The sequence below is a fragment of the Camelus ferus genome, chromosome 6, assembly GCF_009834535.1.
Source record: "Camelus ferus isolate YT-003-E chromosome 6, BCGSAC_Cfer_1.0, whole genome shotgun sequence".
In the NCBI taxonomy this organism is placed as follows: Eukaryota; Metazoa; Chordata; class Mammalia; order Artiodactyla; family Camelidae; genus Camelus; species Camelus ferus.
The window spans coordinates 51252201-51277498 of record NC_045701.1 but is presented as its reverse complement, the minus strand read 5'-3'; the positions used below and the strand labels follow the sequence as shown (position 1 = coordinate 51277498).

Sequence of the window (25298 nt, the reverse complement as noted above, 5' to 3'; positions counted from 1 at the left end):
TTTTTTTTAAAGCAGTGGACATATGTTGTCATAAAAGAAAACATGATTATCTTTCATAATCTATATGGATATTCAGCAGTTCTCTTTTTTTAGGACACGGATTTATCAAGAAACATTCCTGGCAAAGTGAAAGTTTCTGCACCCAATCTTCTGAATGTAAAAAGAAAATAGCTGAAATGAAATCCTAAAATACTTGAGAAGAGCCAATTTTATAGCCTTTTGCAAGTTCAGAGATGAAAACATCATGTAACAAGACTTCCACATTTAAAAATGAACTAAACATTACCTTGCTGTATTCACCAAAAGGACTTTATTCTTTTTTTTTTTCCAGTTTTATAGGGAGGAAACTGTCTATGATCGGATTTCCTAAAATATTTGTGGACGGCTAAATGCTAATTGTATACATCTGTAGTTATTCTACATTTTCCTGAAATTTGGGGGGTTAATATTAAGTATTCATTTCATGTTGTAAAGAAATCAAATAGTTAAGTGGCGCAACTGCTCAGACTATTCTTGGCAGTCCACTGTACATGATGTCTAATATATTGATTACTCACAGGCCAATCACAGGTTTCTTTTTCTGGTGGGGGTTGAGGGTGGTTAAACATTTAAGATTCCAAGTATTGGAATACTTGAAATACTTGGAAACCCTAAGTATTGAAGGAGTAGTACACTTCCTTCTGCTTTTACACTTACCAAAAAATATATTAGACCAGATTTTAAATACAGATAATTTCCATGACTCAGCTTAAATAACATCTAGAAGAAATTGGTATTGATCATTTTTATGTATTTATACACCTTTACTTTTCACCTTAATTTATTCCTTGTAATCTCTTTCAGCTCTGTACCATTCTCCACCTCTAGTAAATAGAAGTAGCATGTTACAGAGTATCTTAACCTGTTACATAATATCATAAGGGCACTTTTAGGCTTACCACTATTAAGACTCCCGACCTAGCTTTCTTCTGTCTCCTACCAGAATGGAGAATAAAGTCATACATTATTTCCATTCTTTTATGCGCTACAAAACTTACTTTTTAAGTAGTTAGACAACAGCTGTCTTTAGTCAACATGAGCATTTGTCCCTGCCCCTACACCAAAGCATTAAGGTCAAAGTACTGAATGGCTGCTGGTCCTTCCAAGGTTTCTTTTACCAGCTTAGTCTTCTTAAGAATATTTTTCCATTTTAAATTAATGTTTAAAAAAATTTTTTATGTAGCCTACTATTGTAAATACAACATGATAGACTACTCCTGCCATTAAAAGAAAAAAAAAAACATTAACGTCTTACAATAACTTCATCATTTTGATAGTGGTAATAATTAGTATAATATCTATCTTGATGTTACTAAATAGGAAACATATAACCATCCTTCAGGGTAAAAAGCCCAAGCATTAACTGTTTTAACAGAAGGCAGTTACTGGTGTTAAATACATTTATTGTAAACTTTAGACACAAAAATAGGTTCTCTAGGCCATTCACATGCACATTAAAACCAAAAAGCTGCAAACTACAACAATGCATATAATTATACAAATGATGTCACTTTGATGTTTACAGAATTGCTGTCCATGCAAGTGATCAGAGGCATTATTTATGAAGCCTTAAGATCCAGAAGTGTTGTTACTACCAAACCTCTGATTAACACTGTGAAGTAAGTGTTTCGGAAGGCAGTTCCATGAGTTGGCTAACATTTCTTTAAAGCAAATGACTGCTTCTAAGCTTAGCCTGAAAGTGGACAAAGAAAGAAAAATAGTTTCATTTTACTGTTTAAAGTACCTTTTTGTGTGTGTTGGGGGGGTAGTTCTTCAAGTGAATACAGTTCTAAAGATTTTCACAGGAACTCTGGATAGTTTTTATCAATGAAGGTTTGTTATTCCCCTTAAATTATCCACAAACCTGGTTTTTCAAGAGCACTAATTTAAAGTGTTTAAGAAACAATTTAAAATAATCTAAGCACCAAGTAAAAAGTTACTTACCTTACAAGAGATTTTGGTTGAACTGAAAATATAAGTATTTCATTACTGTGTGCCTGAAAAATAGATACGAAGAACACATTAAAAGTACTTCACAAGAAAGTTTCAGCAATATTATGAGGTGTCTTTTAATAAAGGGTAGTGTACTTACAGCTCTGTGATGGACAAGGAGGTTATTGGCACACCCACCAAAAACAATTACTTCTCCTTCATCACTGGCACAAGCTGTATGCCATAATCTACATTTAAAACAAAAGCTTGAATTTGAAGTCACCCAAAACACCAAATTGATGATGAGATTTTAAAGACTAAAGATTTTTAGTGTAAACTAGAACATAATGGTGAGAAGCAATTTTCTCAAGGAAAAGTAGCAGAAGTTAGAAAAATCAGTATCTTTTATCTAGATACTATAATTTTATCTCTCTGGTCCATTCCTAATTTATGCAATGAGGGGTTTGAACTGAATGATCTATTCTCTAGGGCTTTGTTTGCAATAAATGTCTTATGGGAGATGAGTGGTATATGCCCTCTCCTTTCTGTTTTCATCGGCAGGGCCAATTGGCCTTACACAAAACATGTGAGGGATGCTGAATCTGCCTGAGTAAACCAAGTATCTTCAGGCCTGATAATTCTACAGATAGAATATTTGTGCCAAATGACATCTTAGTGGCCTGACTGTACTTAGGTTAGAGGCTTGGGGGAACATGCAAGCTGACATTATCCAAATGTGCTTTGAACACCAATTTTGACTACATCATTTCCTTTAGCAGTCTCTGTAACAATTCTTTGAGGTTAACACAAAAAATAACTACCAGTGTTTTAATAGGTTTTTCTGGATGATTTGACTTAATCTTTGTTAATCTTTGTTATACAGCACAAATGCAAATCTGAAAGTTGTTTTTTTCCCCCATTAACATTCATTAGGATTTTGAAATGTTTCTTTTCCAGTTTTTTTAACGACAAACCTAGATGCAGTTCAACTCACTTGAGTAAAGAACTTGAGTATAAATTTTAAACATGTCCATTTTATGATGAAGCAAAAATCAAAATCCAGCACTATTTTTCACACACAGATAATGGAGAAGAAAGCACTGGTACTAGGATACACTGGTTTTCTTTCAAAAGGTACAATGTTAAACCTTAGTGAATGCTAGGATTTTTACAAGAATGATGGATTGAATGCAGCCAGAATTTCCTCAATCATTACCAACCTTGTACATCTCTATGGACCTCATTCAGCATAAAAATTACCTTTTAAATAGTTCATACCTTGGTTTTTCAGCATAGGGATGATTAAATCGTATCCATTCATTTTTACTGATGCAGTAAGTCCAGGCATCACCTGAATGAAGCAAAGAGCGAGCTATGAAGTATGTTACTCTGTCAATGTGACATTGATATTTAAAGGGCACAGCTTTAACAAGAATGGTAATAAATCAGATTTTGAGTAGGTACATAAAGTATATTTCCCTTTATGTTTTTAAAGGACTTACTTAGTGGCTGTTTATCAGTGGTGAATCCTCCAAAGAGAAAGAGATGATCTGAAGAAACTGGTGTTAGTGAGTGCCAAGATCGGCCAACTGGGCATATGCCTTGTGGAATTCTGAAAACAATAGCTAAGTTACAATATCTATGTTTAAAAGCAGCTACTGTAATGCAGAGGAATACTGAAAAAGTTTTCTTTATAAATTTATATGGAATTTTGAAAAGAAACTTTAAAAAGGCTTCTTGGTATTAGCAACTACATGCTTTAGAATGAACTATTTTCTTTGAAGGTAGAGTCAACTTTAGACCTTTTCTTTTCAACAAACATTGAAAACATGCTATGTGCCAGGCATACACTTACGGGAACTGAAAATAAAAAAAAATAAAATTCCTTCTTTAGGATTTAGTGATGTTTACTTAAATTCACAGTTACAGAAAATGTAAGCAAGTACATTACATACTAATAATAGAGAGTAAGGGGAAAATCCACTGAAATGTTTTTGAGAAACTTTTCTAAATAACTGTCTAAAGTGATACCTACAATTCATTCCACTCCCATGTATCCAGATTAAGATAGTGAAGATCATTCATTCTGGCATCCTAAAAAAGGATAATTATAAGTAGTTATCATTTTGGGTATTTCAAAAGCAAATCATTGAAACTGTTTATTTACTCACTCGATATCTGCCTCCAAACACGAAGCCTTTGTTTCCAACAGTTGCACAGGCATGGGCAGCACGAGGTGAAGGTGCTTTACCCTAGCAAAGTCATGAAAGCAATTCAATAAATAAGTGAACTTTCTGTAAGTACCAGAAAGAGTCTTCTGGATGTAAGATAAGATTATGCAAGACACTTGAGCTTTTAAGCTGCAGTACAGACGTCTGGTTAAACAGCAGTACTGAAGGATGACTACGAAAACCAGGAATTTTAATTCTGGAGATGTACTACTGAATGGGCTAGTCCATATAACAAAATGTTTGCCTGCTTGCTTTTATCTTTTAAAATAAAAGCTAGCACATTATATGACTTCTGTGTTAGAGGAAAAAGAAATCTAACGTTTGAGTACCTTAAATTCCAGTCTAGCACCAGGTCACTTATTTAATTACAAACAGTACCACTTAACATCTGTTAGGTAATAGATACTGGCTTAGTCTGTACATTCCTTACACTTCTCTGAGTTTTAGACTCCTTGGAGAATGATGAACTGTCAGTTGTACACTACCTGCCAACTCCTTCTTCTCTAAACAGTCTTGCTTTAATAATTCATTATTCTTTAGTAACTCACAGTAGTTACAGGCTGGCTCCAGATAAATGTTTCAGTGTCTAAAATATGTACATGATCATTCCATCCTCTCGGATGACTTGAATTCTACAGAAAACAAATAATAAAAATCTGAGTTATTTTACAAATAATGTTTTGTAAAATCACTTAGCCTTTGTCTGGTTTATTAACAAGGCAAAATGAACAAAGCTAATAGCAAACATAAAATATTATTATGTCAACAGACTAATAAGTAAGCCATGTGCAAATATGAAACTTCACTTACCCAAAAAGACGATTCATCAAATTCAAAAGTTCCCAAAACTTTGTCCTCAGGTAAATATCCATACCCTCCAAAAAATATTAACCTGTTTGATAAAAAACCAAGATACTAAAAATTCAACATCCACAAGAGATTTTTTTCTTATTTTGTCATATTCCATGAGTTGAGAAGGCACACGTGAGTATACAGAAATACTTATTCAAATAATAATGGCTAATATGGCAAACAGTGTCTTAGGTGCGATGTTAAGTGCTCTGCCACTACACTTAGTCCTCATATGGGCCCTTGAAGGCATGTTCTGCAGTTACAGTGGTTATGGGCTAAGGCTACTTGAATGGCAAACCACTTTCCACATAAAACCCAAACCTATAGTGCTGCTAACTCACTTGTTTTTATATACCCAGACACCAAGCTTGTCCTTTGATGATGGAGGAATTCCTTGGCAGTCAATTCTCTCCCATTGTAGCACTCTGTCTGTAGACCTTGAATCCAGCATGTAGAACTGTCAGAAGCAATGATTTCAGTTAGATTTTGTCATGTGAAAGAAATTCTGCCTTGGCATTTAGTTTTATTGTGATCTATGACAGTAAGAATGTCATCTATTTCAGTGCTAGTAAAAGTATAACTGCAGACTGGCTGCCAGTCTGCAAACTGTTAACTGGTCTGAGTTTAGATAAGGAACTTCAGCCAGAATGTCAATTACAAAGTCACTGTGCATCCTGTTTAGTTCAGCTTATTTTTTCCCATACACACCTTTTTGATGAAGGAGTAGAAGTGTGTTGATTTACATTCTTGGCCTTAGATAGGTACTTTGAGTTGTACTGATCTAATTTATGGTATCAAGATGACATTAACCAAAAAATCAGCAATTTTGCTTTCAATTTCAGTTTAACAAACACGTCTTAAGTGCCTACTTAACTCTAGGAGCTAAGGATAAATCTTGTAAGATTAAGTATTCATCTTTCTTTCAAAGAGTTCATGTTCAGGTACTTAAATAAATCTTACCTTTTTTTTTTTTTACTTCTCTAAGACTCCTAAAGCTTCCTTTCAGTCATACTTAAAATAACCACAGTCATTGAACTAACTACTACCATTTCTCTGACTACCGCCCCCCCCCCCCCCCGCCCCCCAACAAAAGCCACAGCTTCTCTTTTTCCCAAGCTTCCTCATGTTATGTCAAAATTACTTTTCTCTCCCTTGGCCCTGAAAAATACATGGCTCAATTACAGCCTACAGCAGTGCCTCAGAAAACCTTTTAGGCACATAATCCTTTCTTCAAACAAAATCTTAATCAAAAGCCTAAATATAAAAATAAAAGTGGAGCTACCCTTGTTAAAATGGAGGAGGAAGGGGCAGTCTGGAGCCTGCCTAACACCATTATGCTCCCCTCACAGGTGTCCCAAGGCATCTCAAAGAAATCCCTGGAGTTCCTAGGAGCACAGCCTGAAATTTGAAACCATTTCAGCCACGTGCTCCACCTATACCAAACCACTTGGCATTTCCATGAATATGACATATTTGCTTATACCTCTGCATCTTGGTCCCTACACCTTAGCTATCCCTTCTAAGTGCATGATTCAATTCAAACACTGCCTCTTGGGTGAAGACTTTGATGTTTCTGTTCCTCTCTTCTACCACACACAATGGCAAGGATTCTTTTTCAGATTCATCAGTACTTACTGAGCTGTTACTATGAGCCAGACTCTGTTTATCTCCTCCTCCTCATGCTACTGAAGTCATACTTACATGTGTCCCTTCTAGAATGTAAGTTCCTAGCGCTGGGGACTGTATCATTCATCTCTGTCTCCAATGTCTAACCAAGTGCTCAGCATTAAGGTGCTTACTAAGTTGCCAAAGAAATGAATTGTTAAGAGTCAACCTATATCACATGCACCTTTCTGACTGATTTCATCTGTCTCTTTCTGGCCCAAGAAAACCTGATAACTTCTTCCTATTTGGGAAAAACACAGACAGAATCCAAACAATATCTTATGGTGCCATGTTCCAGGAACGTTAGTATATAAAATTTCATCAGCATTAATTTATCCTTCCAGCCTTTTGAGTGGTGGCCTGTTACTTTTACCCTGCCCTCAATGATTGCATCTTGTTTTCATGTAATTAACTAATATTCATCTAACACTCCAGATTTTTAAGAGAACAAGCAGCTTCCAAGAACAAAAAAAGAAAGCAACCTGGGGGAATGGGTATAATATGCTCAGTGGTAGAGCACATGCTTAGCATGCATGAGGTCCTGGGCTCAATCCCCAGTACCTCCATTAAAAAAAAAAAAAAAGAAAAGAAAACCTAGAAGTTACACCTTACAAAACCTCTGATTTTACAACCAAAGCTGATTTGGGAGGGGAGTCCTGGGTTCAATCCCCTGTACCTCCATTAAAAAAAAAGTGAATAAAAAAAAAATTACAACCAAAGCTGATTTTACAAAAAACCTAGGTAAATACAGACTGGCAGACAAAACACTAAACTGCATATTCATACCATCATCAAGTACATATATTTTTTAACTGGAACAGGAATAAGTATGGGCTAACTTTAGAAATCTGAAGATGTCTGAAAAAGAACAAAATTGCCTTGAACCATAATCCTTAGAAACACTAACCTTATTCGTATTGCCTCTTGAATGGTGTCCTCCAAACAAATACAGCACCCTATCTACACACACAGCACAGCTTCCTGACATAGAAGGAGGAACATCACCTTCAGTGTTAATTTTTTTCCTGAGGGGGAAAAAATGAATTAATTAAATTTCTCAAAAAGAAATGCAAAAATCTATTCATTTTTCTTCTACTTCTATTCCCACAATAAAGGGGAAAAAATAAAACCAGCAGGCTGAATAGGTATGTCGAGGGTCTCTTCTGGCTCTAAAATTAGTTACAAGAACTCACCCCTCTTCACCCATTCTGCAGGCTGAGCCGGCGGGTCTACACGTGGGCAGAATGGGAGGATCTAAAAGCCTACCTGTCATATTTTCTTATTCTAGGAGTAAACCATCTTACGTTTCTCAAACTAAATCATTTGCTTTTTTGTTCACTTGGCCAAAAATAATCGTTTTGTTTTTGTTTTTGAGCGGACCAAGAACCCAAAATGAAAAACACTTCGGTATCCCAGCTGACAGATTAATAGGTGTCTTTAACTCAGTCACCTTTTAGCCGTTCAAATGAATCTGATTCAGACCTGATATAAGACTGCAGACTATACTATACTATAGGCCAGGCACTCCTCTGACTGCTCTTTACATGTTTTAACTCATTCTGAAGATAAAAGTGAATCTGAGTCAGAAAGCTAAGAATCCTAAGATTCGGAATATTAATTAACACTCAGGGTCTTTTGCTCACAGTATCACTTTATCTATGCTAAACTCTTAAGTTTTGACAGACTAATATTTAAAAATTCCTCATGGGGCTGAATTGTTAAAAAAAAAATGTAGAACTCCCCTTTAAAGGAATACTAGTATGAATTTCTAGTTCTCTAGAAAAAGGTCATTAAACAGCTAGACTGACACTGATGGGCTACGTCTAAAAATAATCCTAATTTATTTTTAACTGAACTCTTGATCAAGAGGGGCTACTATTCTCCTAGGTCTGAGGTCTATGATATGCTAAAATATGTAACACAGAAAGCTTTCACAAAGCAAACCATGGGGATGACTACTTTATAAATCCCCCAAAATAGCCAACCCAGTATTTTGAGAATCACATTAATTCTGCTAAGAACATACTCTTGAGTACTGCTTTTATGAGACTGGCAAAAGGTGCTTTCAGAATATGCCCAGTTTGTATGGAAGGCAAATTTAAGTTAATTGCAAAGAGATCTACATAGATATTTTAATATTAGAGTTCATTAAAATAGAACACTACCTTTATTTCTAGCAGATACAATCTAGAAATTCTTTTCTCATTCAAGAGACTGCATAACAGAACATATAAAATCTTGAAAAAAATAAATAGGGAACTTCTGTATTTCCATCCCAGAATCTGAAGCCTCTACATCTTTAATATTACTATAATACTTCACTCAGCTCTGAACAGAAATTTTTTCAAAGGTCATAAAAGCATCTAGTAACTACTGAACTACTGCAGAGATGCTAAAGCAGCTAAGCTAAACTAGCAGAACACTGTTTTCAAAATATGTAGAGACCTTAACCTCTTTAATTAAAGTATTTTTATTCATTAGAATGGGTTTTACAGAGTATGTTTTTGTTTGCAATTTATCTGGATTTTCATAATATCCACAGTTACCATCTTCCAGTTTCCATGTTGTAGATCCACAGTTCTTCTCTCGGCAGATAGAAGTCATATAATCCTCTAACTTGATTACTCTAAAAAAAGCCAAAAAAAAAAAAGCAAATATAAAAAATAATTGGTAAAGAGGCACCACTGTATATTTTTTCATATCTATCTTTTTTGAGATACTGAGAGTATGAAAACTTAAATAGAGCTTAATAATTCTATCAAATGCACAACCCTCCCTGCCCCAATGCCACATACTCAAGGTAATGGTTAATACAGACAGCCCTCAATTCAAACTTCTGATACAGCAGTTGAGGGAGGGTAGGGAGTTAAGAGATCTGAGGGAAATCTCTAAGGCCGCTTTATCCTGAACAGTCCCTGCACCAAATTTCAGTTGCATGACTTTACAGGGGGCCTGCCATAGTGGGCAGGCTAAAGAAAGGTCTACTTTGAAAGTACCTGATTCACACTAACATGTGATGTGAAGTTTTCTAGCCATTCTCCCCTTTCACCCATTCATTCTCTACTAAGAAGCAGAGAGGGCAGAACTGCAGATATAAATTTTGTGCAAAATTTTAAGCTCCTTTTTCTGCTCCATTTCCCTTCAGGTAACAGGCTGAGCTTACCATATGCCAGAAGCAGCTAAGTGCTATCCAGAGCTTATTGTTTCATCCTCACAACAAACCTAAGATATAGTTGGTATTACAAGAAAGTGGGTTTTTTAGGCAGGTGAGTAATTTGCCCAAGGTTCCTTAGCAAGTAATGGTGAAACTAGGATTCTAACCTTCTTTCCCTGAATTTGCAACTTCAACCATTGCCTGAATTCTCCAGCCTTTGAACCTCCCTGGCCACTTTCTGAACAAGGTCCACATACAGCAAACAATTACAGTTCACTGAGAATGGGTGCCAGAGTCTTAAAAGCTTGAGTATTATACAGACTAGAACAGCTGGCCACATAAACATTTCTCTCTCCACTCCACCACTTTCGAAAAGGAAAGGCTGGAAGCAAGACGGTAGTAATCTACCCGGAGTACTACCCGGAGTAGATAAGCCTGGCCCAGGGAGGAAACCTGACTTCTGAGCAGGAAGCTAGGGTTTACTGCCATCAGAACAATACCCAAGGGCTTCCCATTTTATGCTAACTCTTAGGGCTTCTAGCCAAAATGTGGAGGATAGCCTGGTACCACAGCTTGCTTCACGGATCATGCTTCTCCAGTCTGCCTCAGCCCCAGGCATCCAGGCCCTCCAAGCTCACCTTCAGAAATCTTCCACTCTGACAACCCTCCTTGTCCCCATCTTCCTCCTTTGTGAGAAGTCCCATCCCCTCAATATTGCTGATTTTTACAAATAGGATGATGAATAAAGTAGTTCAGACTGAAGACTAACACGTTTACTTTTCTCCAAGGGAATTAATTATATTTTAATACAGGTCACCACATACCGGTCCCCTTCCTCCTACCAAATACCCTCCTCTAAAAACATACTCATTGGAGGCTGGGGAAAATATTCCAGATTCATTAGGATTGGCAAAAAGAAAAAATTCTCTGGTTAAACCAAATGAAGTAATCAGGATGGCTTTAGCAGTTTATCCCATCTATCTTTTCAGAGTCACCTAAAAAATGGTCAACTATGATCACATCAACAGTACCATAAGCTGTGCTCGCTTCGGCAGCACATATACTAAAGTTGGAACAGTACCATAAGCTAAAAATCTATTACCGGAATCACAGAACAAGTCATGGAAGGCACGGGTGTAGTGTACTAGATTTTATACAAACAGGGGCAGGGGGGAATCATTTTTAAAACCAAAAGGGACTAAAAAGAATAATGTTTGGTAGGAATAGATCAAAGCCAGCCCAGGGAATGAAATAAAACAATTCTAGAATGTGGAGTGTTACTGGGAAACTCTTCAAGCAAAAGGGCAGGAGAACCAGCGAGCAAGGTTTAAATGCAAGACACCTGGGTTAGGATTCCCTGCGAGAGGAAGAGAAGAAACGCAACTAAATGCTCTAAACTGGTAACTAACCACAATGTTTATGATTGGGGGCGGGGGGGTGTCAAAGAGCTGCACTCTGTAGTTAAAACGGTTGCTGTTGATTTTCTCGGTTATCGGTAGAGCGTTTCCATTTATTTTCTTAATAGGGGTTTCTTTTGAAAAATCTCAACCCTTTCTCCACTGAAATCAAAAGGAAAACAGCCCCGAAACGTTCAAACACTGGGCTGGCAGGTGCACAGGTGTGGCTGGGATCCTAACAGGACTCCTGAATCGCCTCATTCAAGGCGTTTCGGAATTCTGACGGATTTTCCTGCACAGGGGTCACCCCAAGAGCGGGCCGCATAACCCCAGTTCCAGAGGGTAATGCGCTCCTAGGTAGGCCCGATAAAGCATACGAGTGACATCACGCACCGTTACCTCTTACACACTCCCAAGTCTTTCTATGTAAAACACATTTCCTCGTGATGCACGGCCCAACGGGCCCTCCCCCGAAATAACGCTGGGAGGTCGGACCGGGCGCGCAGGGCCGCCGCGAGCAGCGCGGGGCTGGGGGAGAGGGGAGCGGGCTTTGTAAGCAAAAGGTCGGCGTGACAGCTGCCCAGGAGCCTTGGGTCGGGCTCTGGAGACCCGTGGGACGGCTCCCGCACTCGCAGAGAAGGAACCCACGGGCGGAGTCGCGACGTGAGGGAGGCGGGGGACGCCTCGGCGGCCGCTTGGCCTTCCCGCCCGGCCCTCCGTCCCGGCGCCGGGTTAAGAGCCGCGCGACGCCCGCCGCCGCCGCCGCCCGGACACCCACTGACCTTGTAGCCGCCCCAGACGAACATGTGGCGCCCGTCGCTGACGGCTACGTGGCCGCTGCGCTCGGCGGGGCAGGCAAGCTCCGAGGACTCGTAGCCCTCGTAGGCCGGCCCCGGGAGGTCGTCCTCCCGCAGGTCTTCGTAGCCATCGGCCATCTTGAGGCTGCACCGCGGTCCACAGCAATTCCCACACCCGCGAAGGGGGTGAAGACAAAGGAAAAAGAAGAAAGAATCGCACGGCGGCGCGAGGCGAGGAGGCGGCGGCGAAAGACACGGCGTCAGGGCCGCTCCCTCGCCGCCCGCGCTCGCGTCCTCCCGGCCGCCTCAGCGAGGACGGCCTCTCGCCACCTGGGCGGGGGGCGGGGCGGGGGGCGGCGAGGGCGCAGGGCACGGAGCGGGGAGGGCCGAGGTCCGCCTCAGCCCGGTGCGAGCTTCTAGCCTATCCGCCCCGCCTCCAGCTCGCTTCTCGCCGCCGACGGCTCTTGTTTACGCCGCGGCCGGAACCGCCCGTTCCGCTGACGCCGCCTGCCGGGCTCCGGAAGCGTGGCCGACGCTCAGCGCCCCCAGAGCGGGGTCCTCCCGCCGCCGGGTCCTCCCGCCGCCGCCGTCCCGACGGTCCGACTCCGAGGCGCCTCGGTCTTCGCGAAAGTCCGGTCGCCGAAGCTAGAGGGACTTCCAAGCACACTCCGAGCCTCCTTTCACTGCAAGGATATGCTGAATTAACCAGATTCTCGAAAAAAAAAAAAAAAAAAAGCTTCTTCCCGAGAAGGCCTTGTTCGATTGAGGAATGTTCTCAAACGGCCTGGAAGGAGGAAGTGAAATTGCTCGCCTAGTAAGTTTCTGGTCTCGGGGTTTCCGAGTAGTGCCCTGTCTTCCCGAGGACACCGGGTAGGGGTGTGGGTTGGAGGTGGAGCCTCTCACCTCCCCCCTGGTCCAGCCGCGACCGCTCCGCAGCTTCCCTGAGGCGATCCCTGCGGGTGTGCACGGCAGGTCCCAGACTGCGTGCCGCCCTGATTGAGTCCGCGGACCGGTTCAAGGCATTTCCCTCTCCACAGGCCCCTGTGGTCCAGTAGAAATCTTAATTTAGTGGTGCATCTTCTTAGTGCTCCCAAACTGTTTCAGAAACCGTCACCACCCCAGGCCTTCAGGGAGGAGAGTGAATCCTATTCACAAACACACAGACACTTTTTTCTTACATTTTTATATAATACATTTAAGTTAGGTCAGGAGGAATTTGAGAATTATTGTATGTAATCTAAACGTGATTCCTCACCTGTAAAATAAGGTTAGACTAGACTACATCTGAATTCCCTAATCTAATGGTGCTTCTATACTTGGATGTGTTTGTGGAGATGCGTGTGCTTTATCCTCTCCCTTCCCCACCTTTTCGCTGGGAACACTATGTAGGAGTACTTTGAACAACGACAAAAGGCTTTCCAAACTAAAATTTTCAGAACCTGAAATTCCTTCCCTAGCCACTGCTTGTGTGTTTACAGATTATCAAAATTCGTGATGTAGGTAAAAGCAGTACTTAGAAATGTATAGCATTGAGTGCATATATTAAAAAAGAAGATCTAAAATCAATCATCTAAGTTTCCATCTTGGGAAACTAGAAAAAGGGGAGTGAATCAAATCCAAAATAAGCAGAATAAAAGCAATAACGAAATGATGAAAAGAAACAGAAACCAATGAAACTGAAAATCAATAGAGAAAAAGCAATAAAACCAAAAGCTGATTTTTTGAATAGATAATGAAATCAATAAGCCTTTAGCCAGGCTAAGAAAAAAAAAAAACACAAATTACTAGTATCAGAAATGAAACAGGGAACATCACTACAGATCCCATAGACATTAAAAGGATAATAAATATTATGAACAATTCTGTGCCCACATATCTGATAAGTTAGGTGAAATGTACCAAGTCACTGAAAGACACAATCTGCCAAATCTCATATAACAAGAAATAGATAATCTGAATAGGCCTATATCTACTAAAGAAATCGAATCAATAATAACCTTCCAGAACAGAAAGCAGCAGGCACAGATGGGGCCACTGGTAAATTCTAACATTTAAGGAAGAAATTATACCAATTTTCTACAATCTCTTTTAGAAGACAGAAGCAGAGAGAATACCTCCTAACTCATTTTGAGGCCAACATTACCCAAATACCAAAACCAGACAAGACATCACAAGAAAACAACAGACCAGTATCTCTCATGAACATAAATGCAAAGATGCTCAACAAATTATTAGCAAATCAAATACAAAAAAATTTAAAAAGAATTATGCACTGTGACCAAGTGGGACTTATCCCAGGTATGCAAGGTTGGTTAACATTCAAAGATCAACCTATGTAATCCATCATATCGACAAGCTAAAAAAGAAAAAAATCACATGAACATATTAATAGAAGCAGAAAAAGCATTTAACAACATCTGACACCTATTCATGATTAAAAAAAAAAAAACTCAGCAAACAAGAATAGAGAGGAACATCCTTAATTTGATAAGGAACATCTACAAAAAACCTACAGTCAGTATTGTCCTTAATGATGAGAAACTAGAGTCTTTCTTACTAAGATCAGGAACAAGGGAAGGATGTCCCTCTCTCACCACTACTTTTCAACATACTACTGGATGTCCTAGCTAATACAATAAGACAAGAGGAGGAAATTAAAGTTGGAAAGAAACAAACAAAACCACCTTTGTTCATGATTATCTATGTAGAAAATTGTAAAAAATGGCTGTGGTACATCCAGACAATGGAGTATCATTCAGTGCTGAAAAGAAATGAGCCATCTTTTCAAGCCATGAAAAAACATGGAGGAAACAAACGCATATTACTAATGAAATAAGCCAATCTGAAAAGGGCACACACTATATGATTCCAACTATGTAACACTGTGGAAAAGGCAAAACTATGGAGACAATAAAACATCCATGGTTGCCAGGGTTTAGAGGGGAAGGAGGAATGATGCGGCAGGACACATGGGATTTTTAGGGAAGTGAAACTAGTTTGTATAAAGTTGGACACAGGTTAGTATACATTTGTCTAAACCCATAAAAAGTACACCACCAAAAATGAACCCTAATGTAAACTGTGGATTTCAGGTGTGTCTTAGCTGAGGCTGCTGTATCAAAATACCATAAACTGAACAGCTTAAACAACAGATATTTATTTCTCACAGTTCTGGAGGCTGGAAAGTCCAAGATCATGTGCTGACAGATTTGGTTCTTAGTGAGGGCCCTCTTCCTGCCTTGCAGATGCCTTCTCACTGCATCTCCGTGAGTTGGGGAGAGCGAGAGTGAGAGAGAGAGAGAGTGAGAGAGAGAGAGAGTGCAATCTGAACTCTTCCTCTTCCTGTAAGGACATTAATCCCATCATTGGGTCCTCACCCTCATGACCTCATCTAAACCTAATTACCTCTCAAAATACCTCACCTCCAAAGACCATCACATTGGAGATTAGGGTTTCAACACATGAATTCTGTGGGAATACAAACATTCAGTCCATTATACCAAAAAATAAAAGTTCTTGCTGTACCCACATGCTGGACTGTATGGTAATTTCATCAAACTGGAAATCCCAATAGAATCACACTAATACAATGGGAAAACAGGCACCCAAAAAAAGGTAGGCACGGGGTATTATTTGTTTCTTAAAACTACTTCTTTTCCTTTGAAATGTTCTGCAATCACAATTTTAATTTGTCAGACAGTATATACTTCCCTGAAAATTGTTCTATTTTAGTGAGTTTATAATTATTTCTTTCTCACACATACATACATATAAATGTGTTTTGGTGAAAACATCGCTTTGTTCCTGGGCTGACAGTATGAAGTGCTAAAGAATATTTTAAAGTTTCTATCAAAAGACTAATAATTTTTTAAAGGTGTTTATGCAAAGATAATATTTGGAAAAAATGGACACTAACTTTGATACGCTATTTACTATTATCATTCAAAAAATGGTAATACCTCAAAAGAATCCTTGCTGACATTGGAGGGATATCCTGATAGACATAATAAAGATGGCCAGAAATTCTCTTTCCTTGAAAACCAGACTGGAAACCTATTTTGTGAACCACCTGGGAAAAAAAGAGTCAACCCTCTACAGTCATCTTTCAAATAGAGAACCAGTAAGGGAGAGTTCAGAGATAAAGTTATTAGTCTGTTGTTGCCCTGGGCTCCCATACACGGCACAGGTCAGCAGCACAAAAGTTGATAGTAAACCATCAGTGGTAAGAAATCAGGAAGGAATACTGCTTCACTGGGATGTTCAAAACTGGCTTTGCCAGCTCCTAGAATTTCTACATCTAAGAGCAGGGAAGCGCTGGTTTAAGCCAAGTTTTAGAAACTGAAGATCAGATCAGAATTCCCTGCCACTCGTATTATGGGGATATCTCAGGACATACAACTTGTTGAAGTAGCACAATATATTAAATCAAGTAAGAACAGCACCAGTTTTATGTGCCATAAATAATGTATAGATTTTCATTCTCTTGAAGCCTAAATGAAAGTGTGCATTTTGAGGGGGCTAATTCAACTTCTAAGTAAACCATTTAAAAACAGAAATGCTTTTCTAAGAGGCTAGAGGAGGTATTCACATAATCCAGAAGCCATTTTAAAGTTTCATTCCATGGTATAGCACAGGGAAATATATTCAAGATCTTTTAGTAGCTCACAGTGAAAAAGAATATGAAAATTAATATATGTATGTTCACGTATGACTGAAAAATTGTGCTGTACACCAGAAACTGACACAACATTGTAAACTGACTACAACTCAATTAAAAAAAAAAGAATTAAACCCCAGAAAAAAAAAATGTTTCATTCCATTCAAAGTCATCTATCATGAATAGGGTGTGATTTTTTTCCCCTTAAATACAGAATGCTGATACAGATGTTCATAGTAACAAAATAATTACTTTTAAGATGTATATTACCTGTGAGATTCACTTTCTAAATCTGTTATTCAGCCTAAAAATAGTAAGAAAAAAATTAAAACTTACACTGAAATATTGTTTACACAATCAAGTCTAATGACTGGTTCACACTAACAAAACTAGGAAAATAGTAATTCTATGTAGTTTGTATAATAAATAAAATGTAAACACAAGATATTTCAATACATAAATAGAAGATTTACACATCCAAAATACAGAACAGATATATAAAATATATCTCTAAAATTTAATGGTATTACACACTACTGTAATTTTCATTATAAATTACACATCTATTTCAATATAGAAATATATTTACTATAACATTTTAAATTTCAGAGACAACTTGCATGGTGGATTGTAGAGAGTAATTTTATATACCAAGCTTTTTAGTAATTCATTGTTATAAGTAATTCAGTGGAAGGGTATGACTATGATAAATGAACAATTTCTTAATTATGGCAAAAGTACTATTTCAAGGAAAATTAAATAAATACTTGTGTTCCATTTCCTTCTAGGCAGTGAAAACTGAAAACAAATGAGAAGATAACATATTTTGAATATCCTGGGTCTTCTGCACCAACTCTGCAGGATGGTGTGGGCCAAACAGAGGGTTTCTAGAAATGCAAATTACTAGGTGATCATCCCATTTCATAATTTATGAAAATTACTTTAGAAGCACTCCTCCAAGGCAAAATGTATTTTAATGTGTCTCAAAATTTAATCAACATATTGCCTCTCAATATTTCAAAGCCAGTATGAATAAAGAAATCTCTACTTTAGACACTTTAAAACATGGTCTTTATGTACCTGTAAAACTGGACAAACTAGTAACTTAGGGGTAACAGAAAGACAATTGAAGACATTTATTCCCCAACTCAAATACATGTGAGGAAAAGTTGCAATGATGCTTAAGAATACTTTACTAGGTAAGTGCTAAAGGGCAGAAGTTCAAAATCTAATACCATAGCAGTGTTTGCCTATTTTATCATTTTGGCCAACTATATTAGTAATTTAAGGAGAAGTTATTTAAACAACTGAGTTATTTAATGGAAAGGTTTAAGTAATTGTAAAGGCAAGAAAAATCTATTCTTTCTGAAAGTTGATATGAAATGTTTGCATATATATCTCTATCATTGTGTTGGGGGATTCCTAAAGTCCTTGGGGGTAATTTCTTATTCTCTACAAGTCTGTATAATCTTTCCAGTAAAGAGGACACAGTGAGTTAAAGTCCCATACAATTGTACTGACTTTCAGAAACTATATTTTTTTTCTGCAGCTGATAAGGAAATTAATTTGCAAATATAAATATAAATTAATCTGCCATTAACATCTTCTTCCTATATATCTCATGCCATATAATCACTTTAACATAGAATTTTTGTTTCAAATTTTATCTTCTGAATAAAGCCTTCAATTTAGGGGGTAAACATACAGTCTGATTAAAATGTTTAAACATATTAAATATACAGAGTACATTACAACTTAATCGCTACTGATCCACTGACACTTCTTTTCTTTTTCTTCTTTTTGAGCTCTTTGTTCTTCTCGGTGATTAGCTGCAGTCCAAAATGTTATTTTTTTGAGTACTTGTTGGAGAAGTTTAGGAGGTAATAGAGATACCTGACTTTCTAAAATTATAGCATTTTTACCAATGCAGTCAAGGCATGACCTATAAAAAAAAAATAACAGAATTACTTGTTTTTGAACTTGAAGTTATAATATAAAATATTTTTAGGTAAGTATTATAAAAAAATTAAAACTATTATAAAAATTTTACATAATTATGTACTTCCTTTGCATTGTTTGGAACATGACAGGATATGTTATTTCCAGAACACTACAGTAACTGTATATTTTTATAGCATAGAGACTATATCTGACCAAAATTGTTACAACTCACTATGCTTAATATTCTTTAAGTAAAAAAGATTCAGACTTAATTTCTAATCAGGTTAATCTATAGAAGACCCTTTTCACTCCTCCTTCCGGCCCAATAACTATTTACTCCTGTCTGCAAACTGTACCCCAAGATGCAGCATCAAACATCCATTTTATACCATGTGACCCGGCCCTCCCCCTCCCCCCTCCATAAACAATTGCCCTGGGTTGCCCACTCGACCTCAGTGGACCCAGGGAGAGCTGATCTGAAGAGGGGGATGGAACAGTGACACAGCACAAGCCAGCAAGAGCCCACTATGGTTCTCCCTTTCTGGGGACCAGGGTTCACTTTCCCCCAAGTCTCCTAGACAGCAGTGTCCTTCCAAATACAGTTCCTTTTTATCCTAAGCTACTCTGAAGAGGGTTCTGTCCTCTTCAAACCAAAAGAAACTTGATTATGATAAAAAAAAAAAAAACTATCCCCCCAAAAAGCATCTATTTCAACTGATAAACTTTAATTCAAAAAGGTAAGTAAATCTTTTTTCAAAGTATTAAAAACAGAATCATTTGATTCTGCTGTGGTTAACCTGAGTTGCCATTTTTGCCAGGATTTACACTCTAGAGATTTATATCTTCTTCCCTATTTTCTGATGCCTTTTCTTTCTATTCTGTGAAATTCTAAGTAAGAAGTAGGACTGAAAATGTTCCACATACAGAAGTACGAGAAAATAAAATGAATCTTATATCTGGTGTAAACTTAACTCTGCTGCTGTGGTGACATGACAGGTCCTGAGTTCTTCCAGAGCTGGCTGGGCGGAGGGGTGGGTGGGGGGAGGAAGAGTCAGATGAGGAGACAGACTCTGTATTACCATTCATTAACTAATTCCACAAATATTTATCAGTGTGCCCTACATACTAGGTACCATCTTAAAAATAGGAAACTCAACACTGAGAAAAAGTCTATTTCAACCTTCAAGGAGATTACAATTTAGTGAAGAAGATAAACAGTTAACTATAAAGTATTATAAATGTTGTGATGGGGATAAAATGAAATTCCCACAACAGGTATAGGGTTCTACGGAATCAGAAAGAATAACCAAGCCAACTTTAGCAAGTCAGGGGAAACTTCCAGATGGAAGTTCCAGGCTGAGATCGAGAGTCTCGAACAATTAAATAAACTAAGGCTTTCCAGACAGAGGAACCATAGCTGCAAAGCCCTAGAGATGGGAAATACGATTTAGTACAGAAACTGCAATTCAGAGGTTCAAATATAGCTGGAGGGCAGAGTGTGAGAGTGGGGGCAGAGCAAGAAATGACGTAGAAAGGGGAGGGGGTCCTGGACACCACACTCAGGAATCTGCAGCTTGTCTAAGGGTAGTAGGAGCCACTGGAGAGTCACCACAAAACAAAATGTGATTTGATCCATCAATATTCCTTCTAGGAATTTCTCCTGAGGGGATATGCAGGTTTTCCAAAGGAAAATATGAGAGTATCACATACATAATTTTTATAATAGTCAAAAATTGTAGATATCCTGAATATGTATCAAGACTAGCAAATAAATTGCACTTATATGAAATAGAATACTATACAGCTGTTACAAACAGAAATACAGATCTATTACGCTGAATGATTGTATGTATTGACATGAAAGATAATCCATAATAGGAGTTTTAAAGGCAGATTAGAAACAACATGCATAATTTGACCCTTTATACACACACACACACACACACACACATATACTGCTCTCACTAAGACCAGTGACCTCTCAGCACAGTAAATGTTTTTCATTTTAAAGTCTGGAAGGATACCTTTCAAACTTTTTACAATGTCAGACTCACACAATGATCATTGTGGGTGATGGTTCCTAGGTAATTTTTTTTTTACCACATACTTTTCATAATGTGTGAATTTTGTTAGTAAATATATCTTATTTTTATGAGAATAAATTATACATATATCCAACCACCCAAAGTTATGATAAGCATGCTCCCACAAGTACATTAGATTATATAAATTCTTTGAGGAGTCATATCCTATTCATCTTTATTTTTTTCAGTGTCTCAGTACAGTAAGTGCTAAATGCCTTCTGACTTTAAATTTAAAGTAGAATCATCACACTGGCTGCACTGTAGACAACTGGTTGTGGCAAACATGCCTCACACAATAAATACCACTAAATTCCTGCTGGATTCAAGTATCAAAATATGCTCAGCATCACAAGGGCACACAGCCCTTTGCAGAAGCACGGTACCAGGTGCCAATGGCGACACTATGCAGCCTGACTGACTGCTGCCCTGAGCCCCCGCCTCAAAGCCAGGCTCATCCACCTTCTGCTTCCTCTCATTTCTGTCCTGGTTCATCTTCCCCATCACTGCTTATCTTCCCTTCCAAACCTCTCCTTTGTCTACAACACCTGTGCTTCCTCTGACTTTCTGTCGTTACGTTGATTGAAATCTAAGAAAATTGCTTTGTGTGCAGCCTTCTTGAGAAAAGAGGACACATTTCCCCTCATCTCCGTTTTCACAGTCAAGGAGCCAATACCAGTACGCCTTCTCCTGGCTCCTCACTGCGGCCTCCAGGCTGCTATCACTTCCCCCCGCGGTGCTGCCACCTATGAGCCTCCCGTTCCTTCTCCGCTGTCGTTGTCGTGAGGACTTTGGCCCTGGACTCAACAGTCTTGTCTCTTGACTGACTTCAGCATCTGTTCCACCCCTGAATTCCATATTCTCCTCTTGGATCATAAGCCTGTATCCTTCTCATTCTTACATCCCCATGACTCCTTTGATTGTTCCCGGTTCTTCAAATAGGACCCCTCCGCTTTTAACTTTCTTTCCTATCCAGACTATGCACAAGCCCTTTCCTATCCATGTGCACTTCATTCTCTTATCAGCAACTTTAATCTCCTTCTCCACTGACCCTCTGCTCCACCATACTGACTAAACTCCAACGGTGGGTCAGTTCAGCCAGCCATGTCCTTTCTGCACCTGCAGCCTGGCGGCCGGCCGGGTGCTGCGGGAAAAAACCACGCGTCTGCAGACACGGCTCACTGCGTATTGATTCTGCCGGTCTCAGCGGAGCCCTCCCGCGGCCCAGCACTCCCATGTTACACAGCCCTAGTCGCCATCTGCTCACGGCTGCCTCACAAGCTACGTCAAGTCTTCACCAGGCTACTTTGTTTGGTTTTGGCGGGTTTGGGGTTTTTTTGTTTGTTTGTTTGTTTGGTAGGAGAAGGAGGGAGTTAATTAGGTTTACTTACTTATTTACTAATTTTTTGATGGAGGTACTGGGGATTGAACCCAGGAGGTAGTGCATCCTACGCACACACTCTACCACTGAGCTATCCCCTCCCCCTTCACCACCCTTCTTAAGTTCATATCCTACCTTTTTTTATCAGATGACCTCACTATCAGCCAAAACTTTCTCCATGCCCTGCCCCCAAACAACAAATTCATGTTTTTATATCTATACTTCCTTCTTTCCCCACTATTTTTAAAGAAAAGTATTCTTTCTCCAGTCGAGGGACAATTCTGTTACCTATTTGCTAAAATCCATCTCCTCAAGACCCTGCTCCACTAATATTTCCTTCATTTCTTGTGTTTCCAACAACTTCCTTCCCATTGGCTTCTTCTGAGCATATAAACAAATATGCTCACTCCTTCCTTGGTTTTGGTGCTTGTCCCCGGAAGCCACCCTGGCCTCCACCTTTACTTTTCCAACAGCTTCTTAGGACTGCCAAGCTCTGCAGCGCTTCTCAGTCCAGATATGCAGTAACGTCTTTACAGTAAGAAGGCTCTCCATCTCTGGTTCTCTCCTCCCTCAGTGTCGGTGCTCCCATTGGCTCCTGCTTCACCTCCAACTTCTCTGGTCGCTCTCCTGTGCCTCCTTTACCTACTCTACAAATGTATGAGTTCTTAATGCTTAGTTGTTGGCTTCATCCTTACTCTTGGAACTGTTCCTGGGCGGAGCTAACCCACATCCACTCATACTCCAGTGATTCTAAAATCTTCCTGTCTAGCCCGGACCTCTCTCCATGTGTATATAACTATTTAGGGGAGAGCTCCACCACAGGTCCCATAAGCACTTCAAGCTCAATGTGCCCCAAATCAACTTCAACATTTCTACCTCATCTCACCTTCAAACCCAATGCCTTCGCCATATTTTATCACTAATGCTTCCTTCTTCTTTCCCTTAGCATCCATTCAACTACCAAGCCCATTTTACCTCCTAAATATCTCTATCTCCCTCCCTTCTCCAGCTCCACTGCCACTTTCTTGATCAGACCTTCACTTTGTGTCTGTCCACTGCAATAATCCCTGCCAACTTTTCTAACCAGTCATATATCCCTCCAATTTCCCATCCACACTGTTGCCAAATAAATTTTATAACTTGTAATATGAGCATCTCATCACTCTGCTCCAAATTTTTCAAAGCTTGGTGACCTCCTAAGAGATACTGTAAACTCTTCTGCATGAGAGACACAGGTGCTAGATGACACATGGTATCTGATTTCTTGTCTGCCCTCATTTCTTACAACTCCCCACCTCATACTTAGGTCCCAGGGACACTCAAGAATTCGGTTCCCAGAACACACTATGCTGGTAGATATGTCTTGCCGTAACACCTCTGCACTGCTTGTTCATAGTAAATTCTTATCTCAAATTCTTCCTCTGCAAAGACCTCCCTAATCTTTGCCATCTTAACCAAGGGCCTTCCTCTCTAGTAGTCTTACGAACTTTATTTATGTTCCTCTTAAAGCAACTTTATTTTTCTATTACAGTTGTTAGAAAGTCTGCCTTCTAAGTTATTAACCATTTATGGGAAAGGTCATGACTTTTCATTTCAGAGCATAGTGCCCTCCCATAGCAGGCAGTCAAATATTCTATTTCTTGACCCCTCCATGTAAAGAACTTGCAATCTACCCAGGGAAAGCAGTTATGTTTGTTCACAGCATACGTAACAATACATGGCAGGATAAATCATTATAGCAGCTATTTCTAAACTTTGCCCAATGGAATTACCTTCGGTACTTTCAAAAATTCTAAAGTCCAGACCATACCCCAGGCCAATTAAATCACGGTCTGTGAGGGTGGAACACAGGAATCAATATTTTTTGACATTCTCCGTAAGATTCTGATGTGCAGACAAGTTAGGGAACCATTGCACTACCAGGCGGAGGGGCTGAGAGAGACTTTAGGAAGGGCAGGTCTGAGCGAGTACAATGGTTTTCAAGTGGCTGAAGCTGCAGAATGTCTGGAAGTTATAGTCGACCCCCTGACACAAAGCATGTAAACTGCCCCACTCCCACATCCTCACCCCTGTTATTCCTGCTGCACAAATACCCATGCTTGTTCACTAGGCAACTTCTGTTTCACTCAAACCCCTCCTCCCGACTCTCACAGGCAGAAATAGAGGCTTTGTCTACGATCCACCCAGTAAACTTTGTATATATTCCTTGTAAAGTAAAAGTATATGAGCTAAAACACTGTAAGTCACACCCCCAATTTAATAACAACTTCAGGGTTAAAAAACAGAAATTCTACTAAATTAAATGCATATATATGTGTGTGTCTATTATTAGACACACTCTGATTTCAGAAAGGTTAAAATATGAAAAAAGTCTAGGCCTAGAATCAAGGAAATACAGTATGATTAACATTCCTATATGAACTAAGTTCAGTTTTACAAACAAAACAAAAATGTGACTATACTGTGTATTTCAGTTTTTAAAAATCTCATTGGTAAATGGTTCGTTACAAATCTGATTATACTCTTAGGAAGATATAAACTTAAATTCAAGTCATAAGCTACCTGAAAAATATTATAAATGTTTTCCAAAAGGGAAGAAGAAAGAAATTATCATAGATTAATAGAATATATACTTTAATGAATTTTCTTACCTGAGTAGTGAATAAGGCTGGGTTTGAAAGATCAATAAATCATTACAGTGACCCTAGTTAACACAGAAAAGGAGTTATTAAGGCTTTTGGTAAAAATAACAATACATTACTAATTGAATATTTTTATTTTATAAATGCAAAAGAAATTATGTAAAGTAATAAATCTCTATTAACCCCTGCAAACACACACACACAAATACACACGTACCTACTAGCTACGCGAACTTTGAAAACATGGTTCCCATTTTTTCAGTGACCAAACTTTTACCTAACCACAGCCTATAACTGCACATTTTAAAATTGTAAACATGTTTTTCTCTTAGAACAGTGGTTTCAGAATGAGAACAGAAGTGGTTTTCAGGTTGTTTGTTTTTAAGCAGAATTTTTTTCTTCAAGATGACTCATTTTAAATGCTCCTCTTTATCCTGTCTCCATTTTCCAGGTGGTGGATTCCTGGGGAATTCCTAATTTGAAAATCACAGATCCAGAAGATCTTTTGAATAATGGTTCTCTCATCTAA

At 38.8% G+C, this 25298-nt stretch overlaps 3 protein-coding genes across 5 annotated transcripts in view; 1 reads left to right on the top strand and 2 right to left on the bottom strand.

Annotated features, from left to right (window-relative positions):
- The window catches only part of NEMF (nuclear export mediator factor), a 46331-nt gene extending 43839 nt beyond the window's left edge, over positions 1-2492 (top strand). Inside the window, exon 33 of the mRNA XM_014566478.2 lies at positions 94-2492. Coding sequence (XP_014421964.2) covers positions 94-171 — 78 coding nt within the window. The 3' untranslated portion in view covers positions 172-2492. The remainder of the gene's footprint in view (positions 1-93) is intronic.
- Positions 1-12666, bottom strand: part of KLHDC2 (kelch domain containing 2) — a 55395-nt gene extending 42729 nt beyond the window's left edge. Inside the window, exons 1-13 of one of the 2 annotated variants that reach the window (XM_032481977.1) lie at positions 12053-12666; positions 9266-9345; positions 7627-7744; positions 5396-5511; positions 5013-5094; positions 4751-4834; positions 4143-4223; positions 4007-4065; positions 3474-3583; positions 3250-3322; positions 2132-2219; positions 1984-2036; positions 1422-1732 (exon numbers count right to left, since the gene is read on the bottom strand). In XM_032481977.1, coding sequence (XP_032337868.1) covers positions 1609-1732; positions 1984-2036; positions 2132-2219; positions 3250-3322; positions 3474-3583; positions 4007-4065; positions 4143-4223; positions 4751-4834; positions 5013-5094; positions 5396-5511; positions 7627-7744; positions 9266-9345; positions 12053-12205 — 1221 coding nt within the window. In that variant the 5' untranslated portion in view covers positions 12206-12666 and the 3' untranslated portion in view covers positions 1422-1608. Of the gene's footprint in view, positions 1-1421; positions 1733-1983; positions 2037-2131; positions 2220-3249; positions 3323-3473; positions 3584-4006; positions 4066-4142; positions 4224-4750; positions 4835-5012; positions 5095-5395; positions 5512-7626; positions 7745-9265; positions 9346-12052 lie in introns of those variants that run through there. The other variant, XM_032481978.1, reaches the window with a different exon arrangement.
- A 5745-nt stretch (positions 12667-18411) lies between these two features.
- Positions 18412-25298, bottom strand: part of KLHDC1 (kelch domain containing 1) — a 41876-nt gene continuing 34989 nt past the window's right edge. For both annotated transcript variants that reach the window (XM_032481974.1, XM_032481975.1), the window contains 2 exons: positions 24779-24831; positions 18412-18666 (listed from right to left, as the gene is read on the bottom strand). In XM_032481974.1, coding sequence (XP_032337865.1) covers positions 18480-18666; positions 24779-24831 — 240 coding nt within the window. In that variant the 3' untranslated portion in view covers positions 18412-18479. The remainder of the gene's footprint in view (positions 18667-24778; positions 24832-25298) is intronic.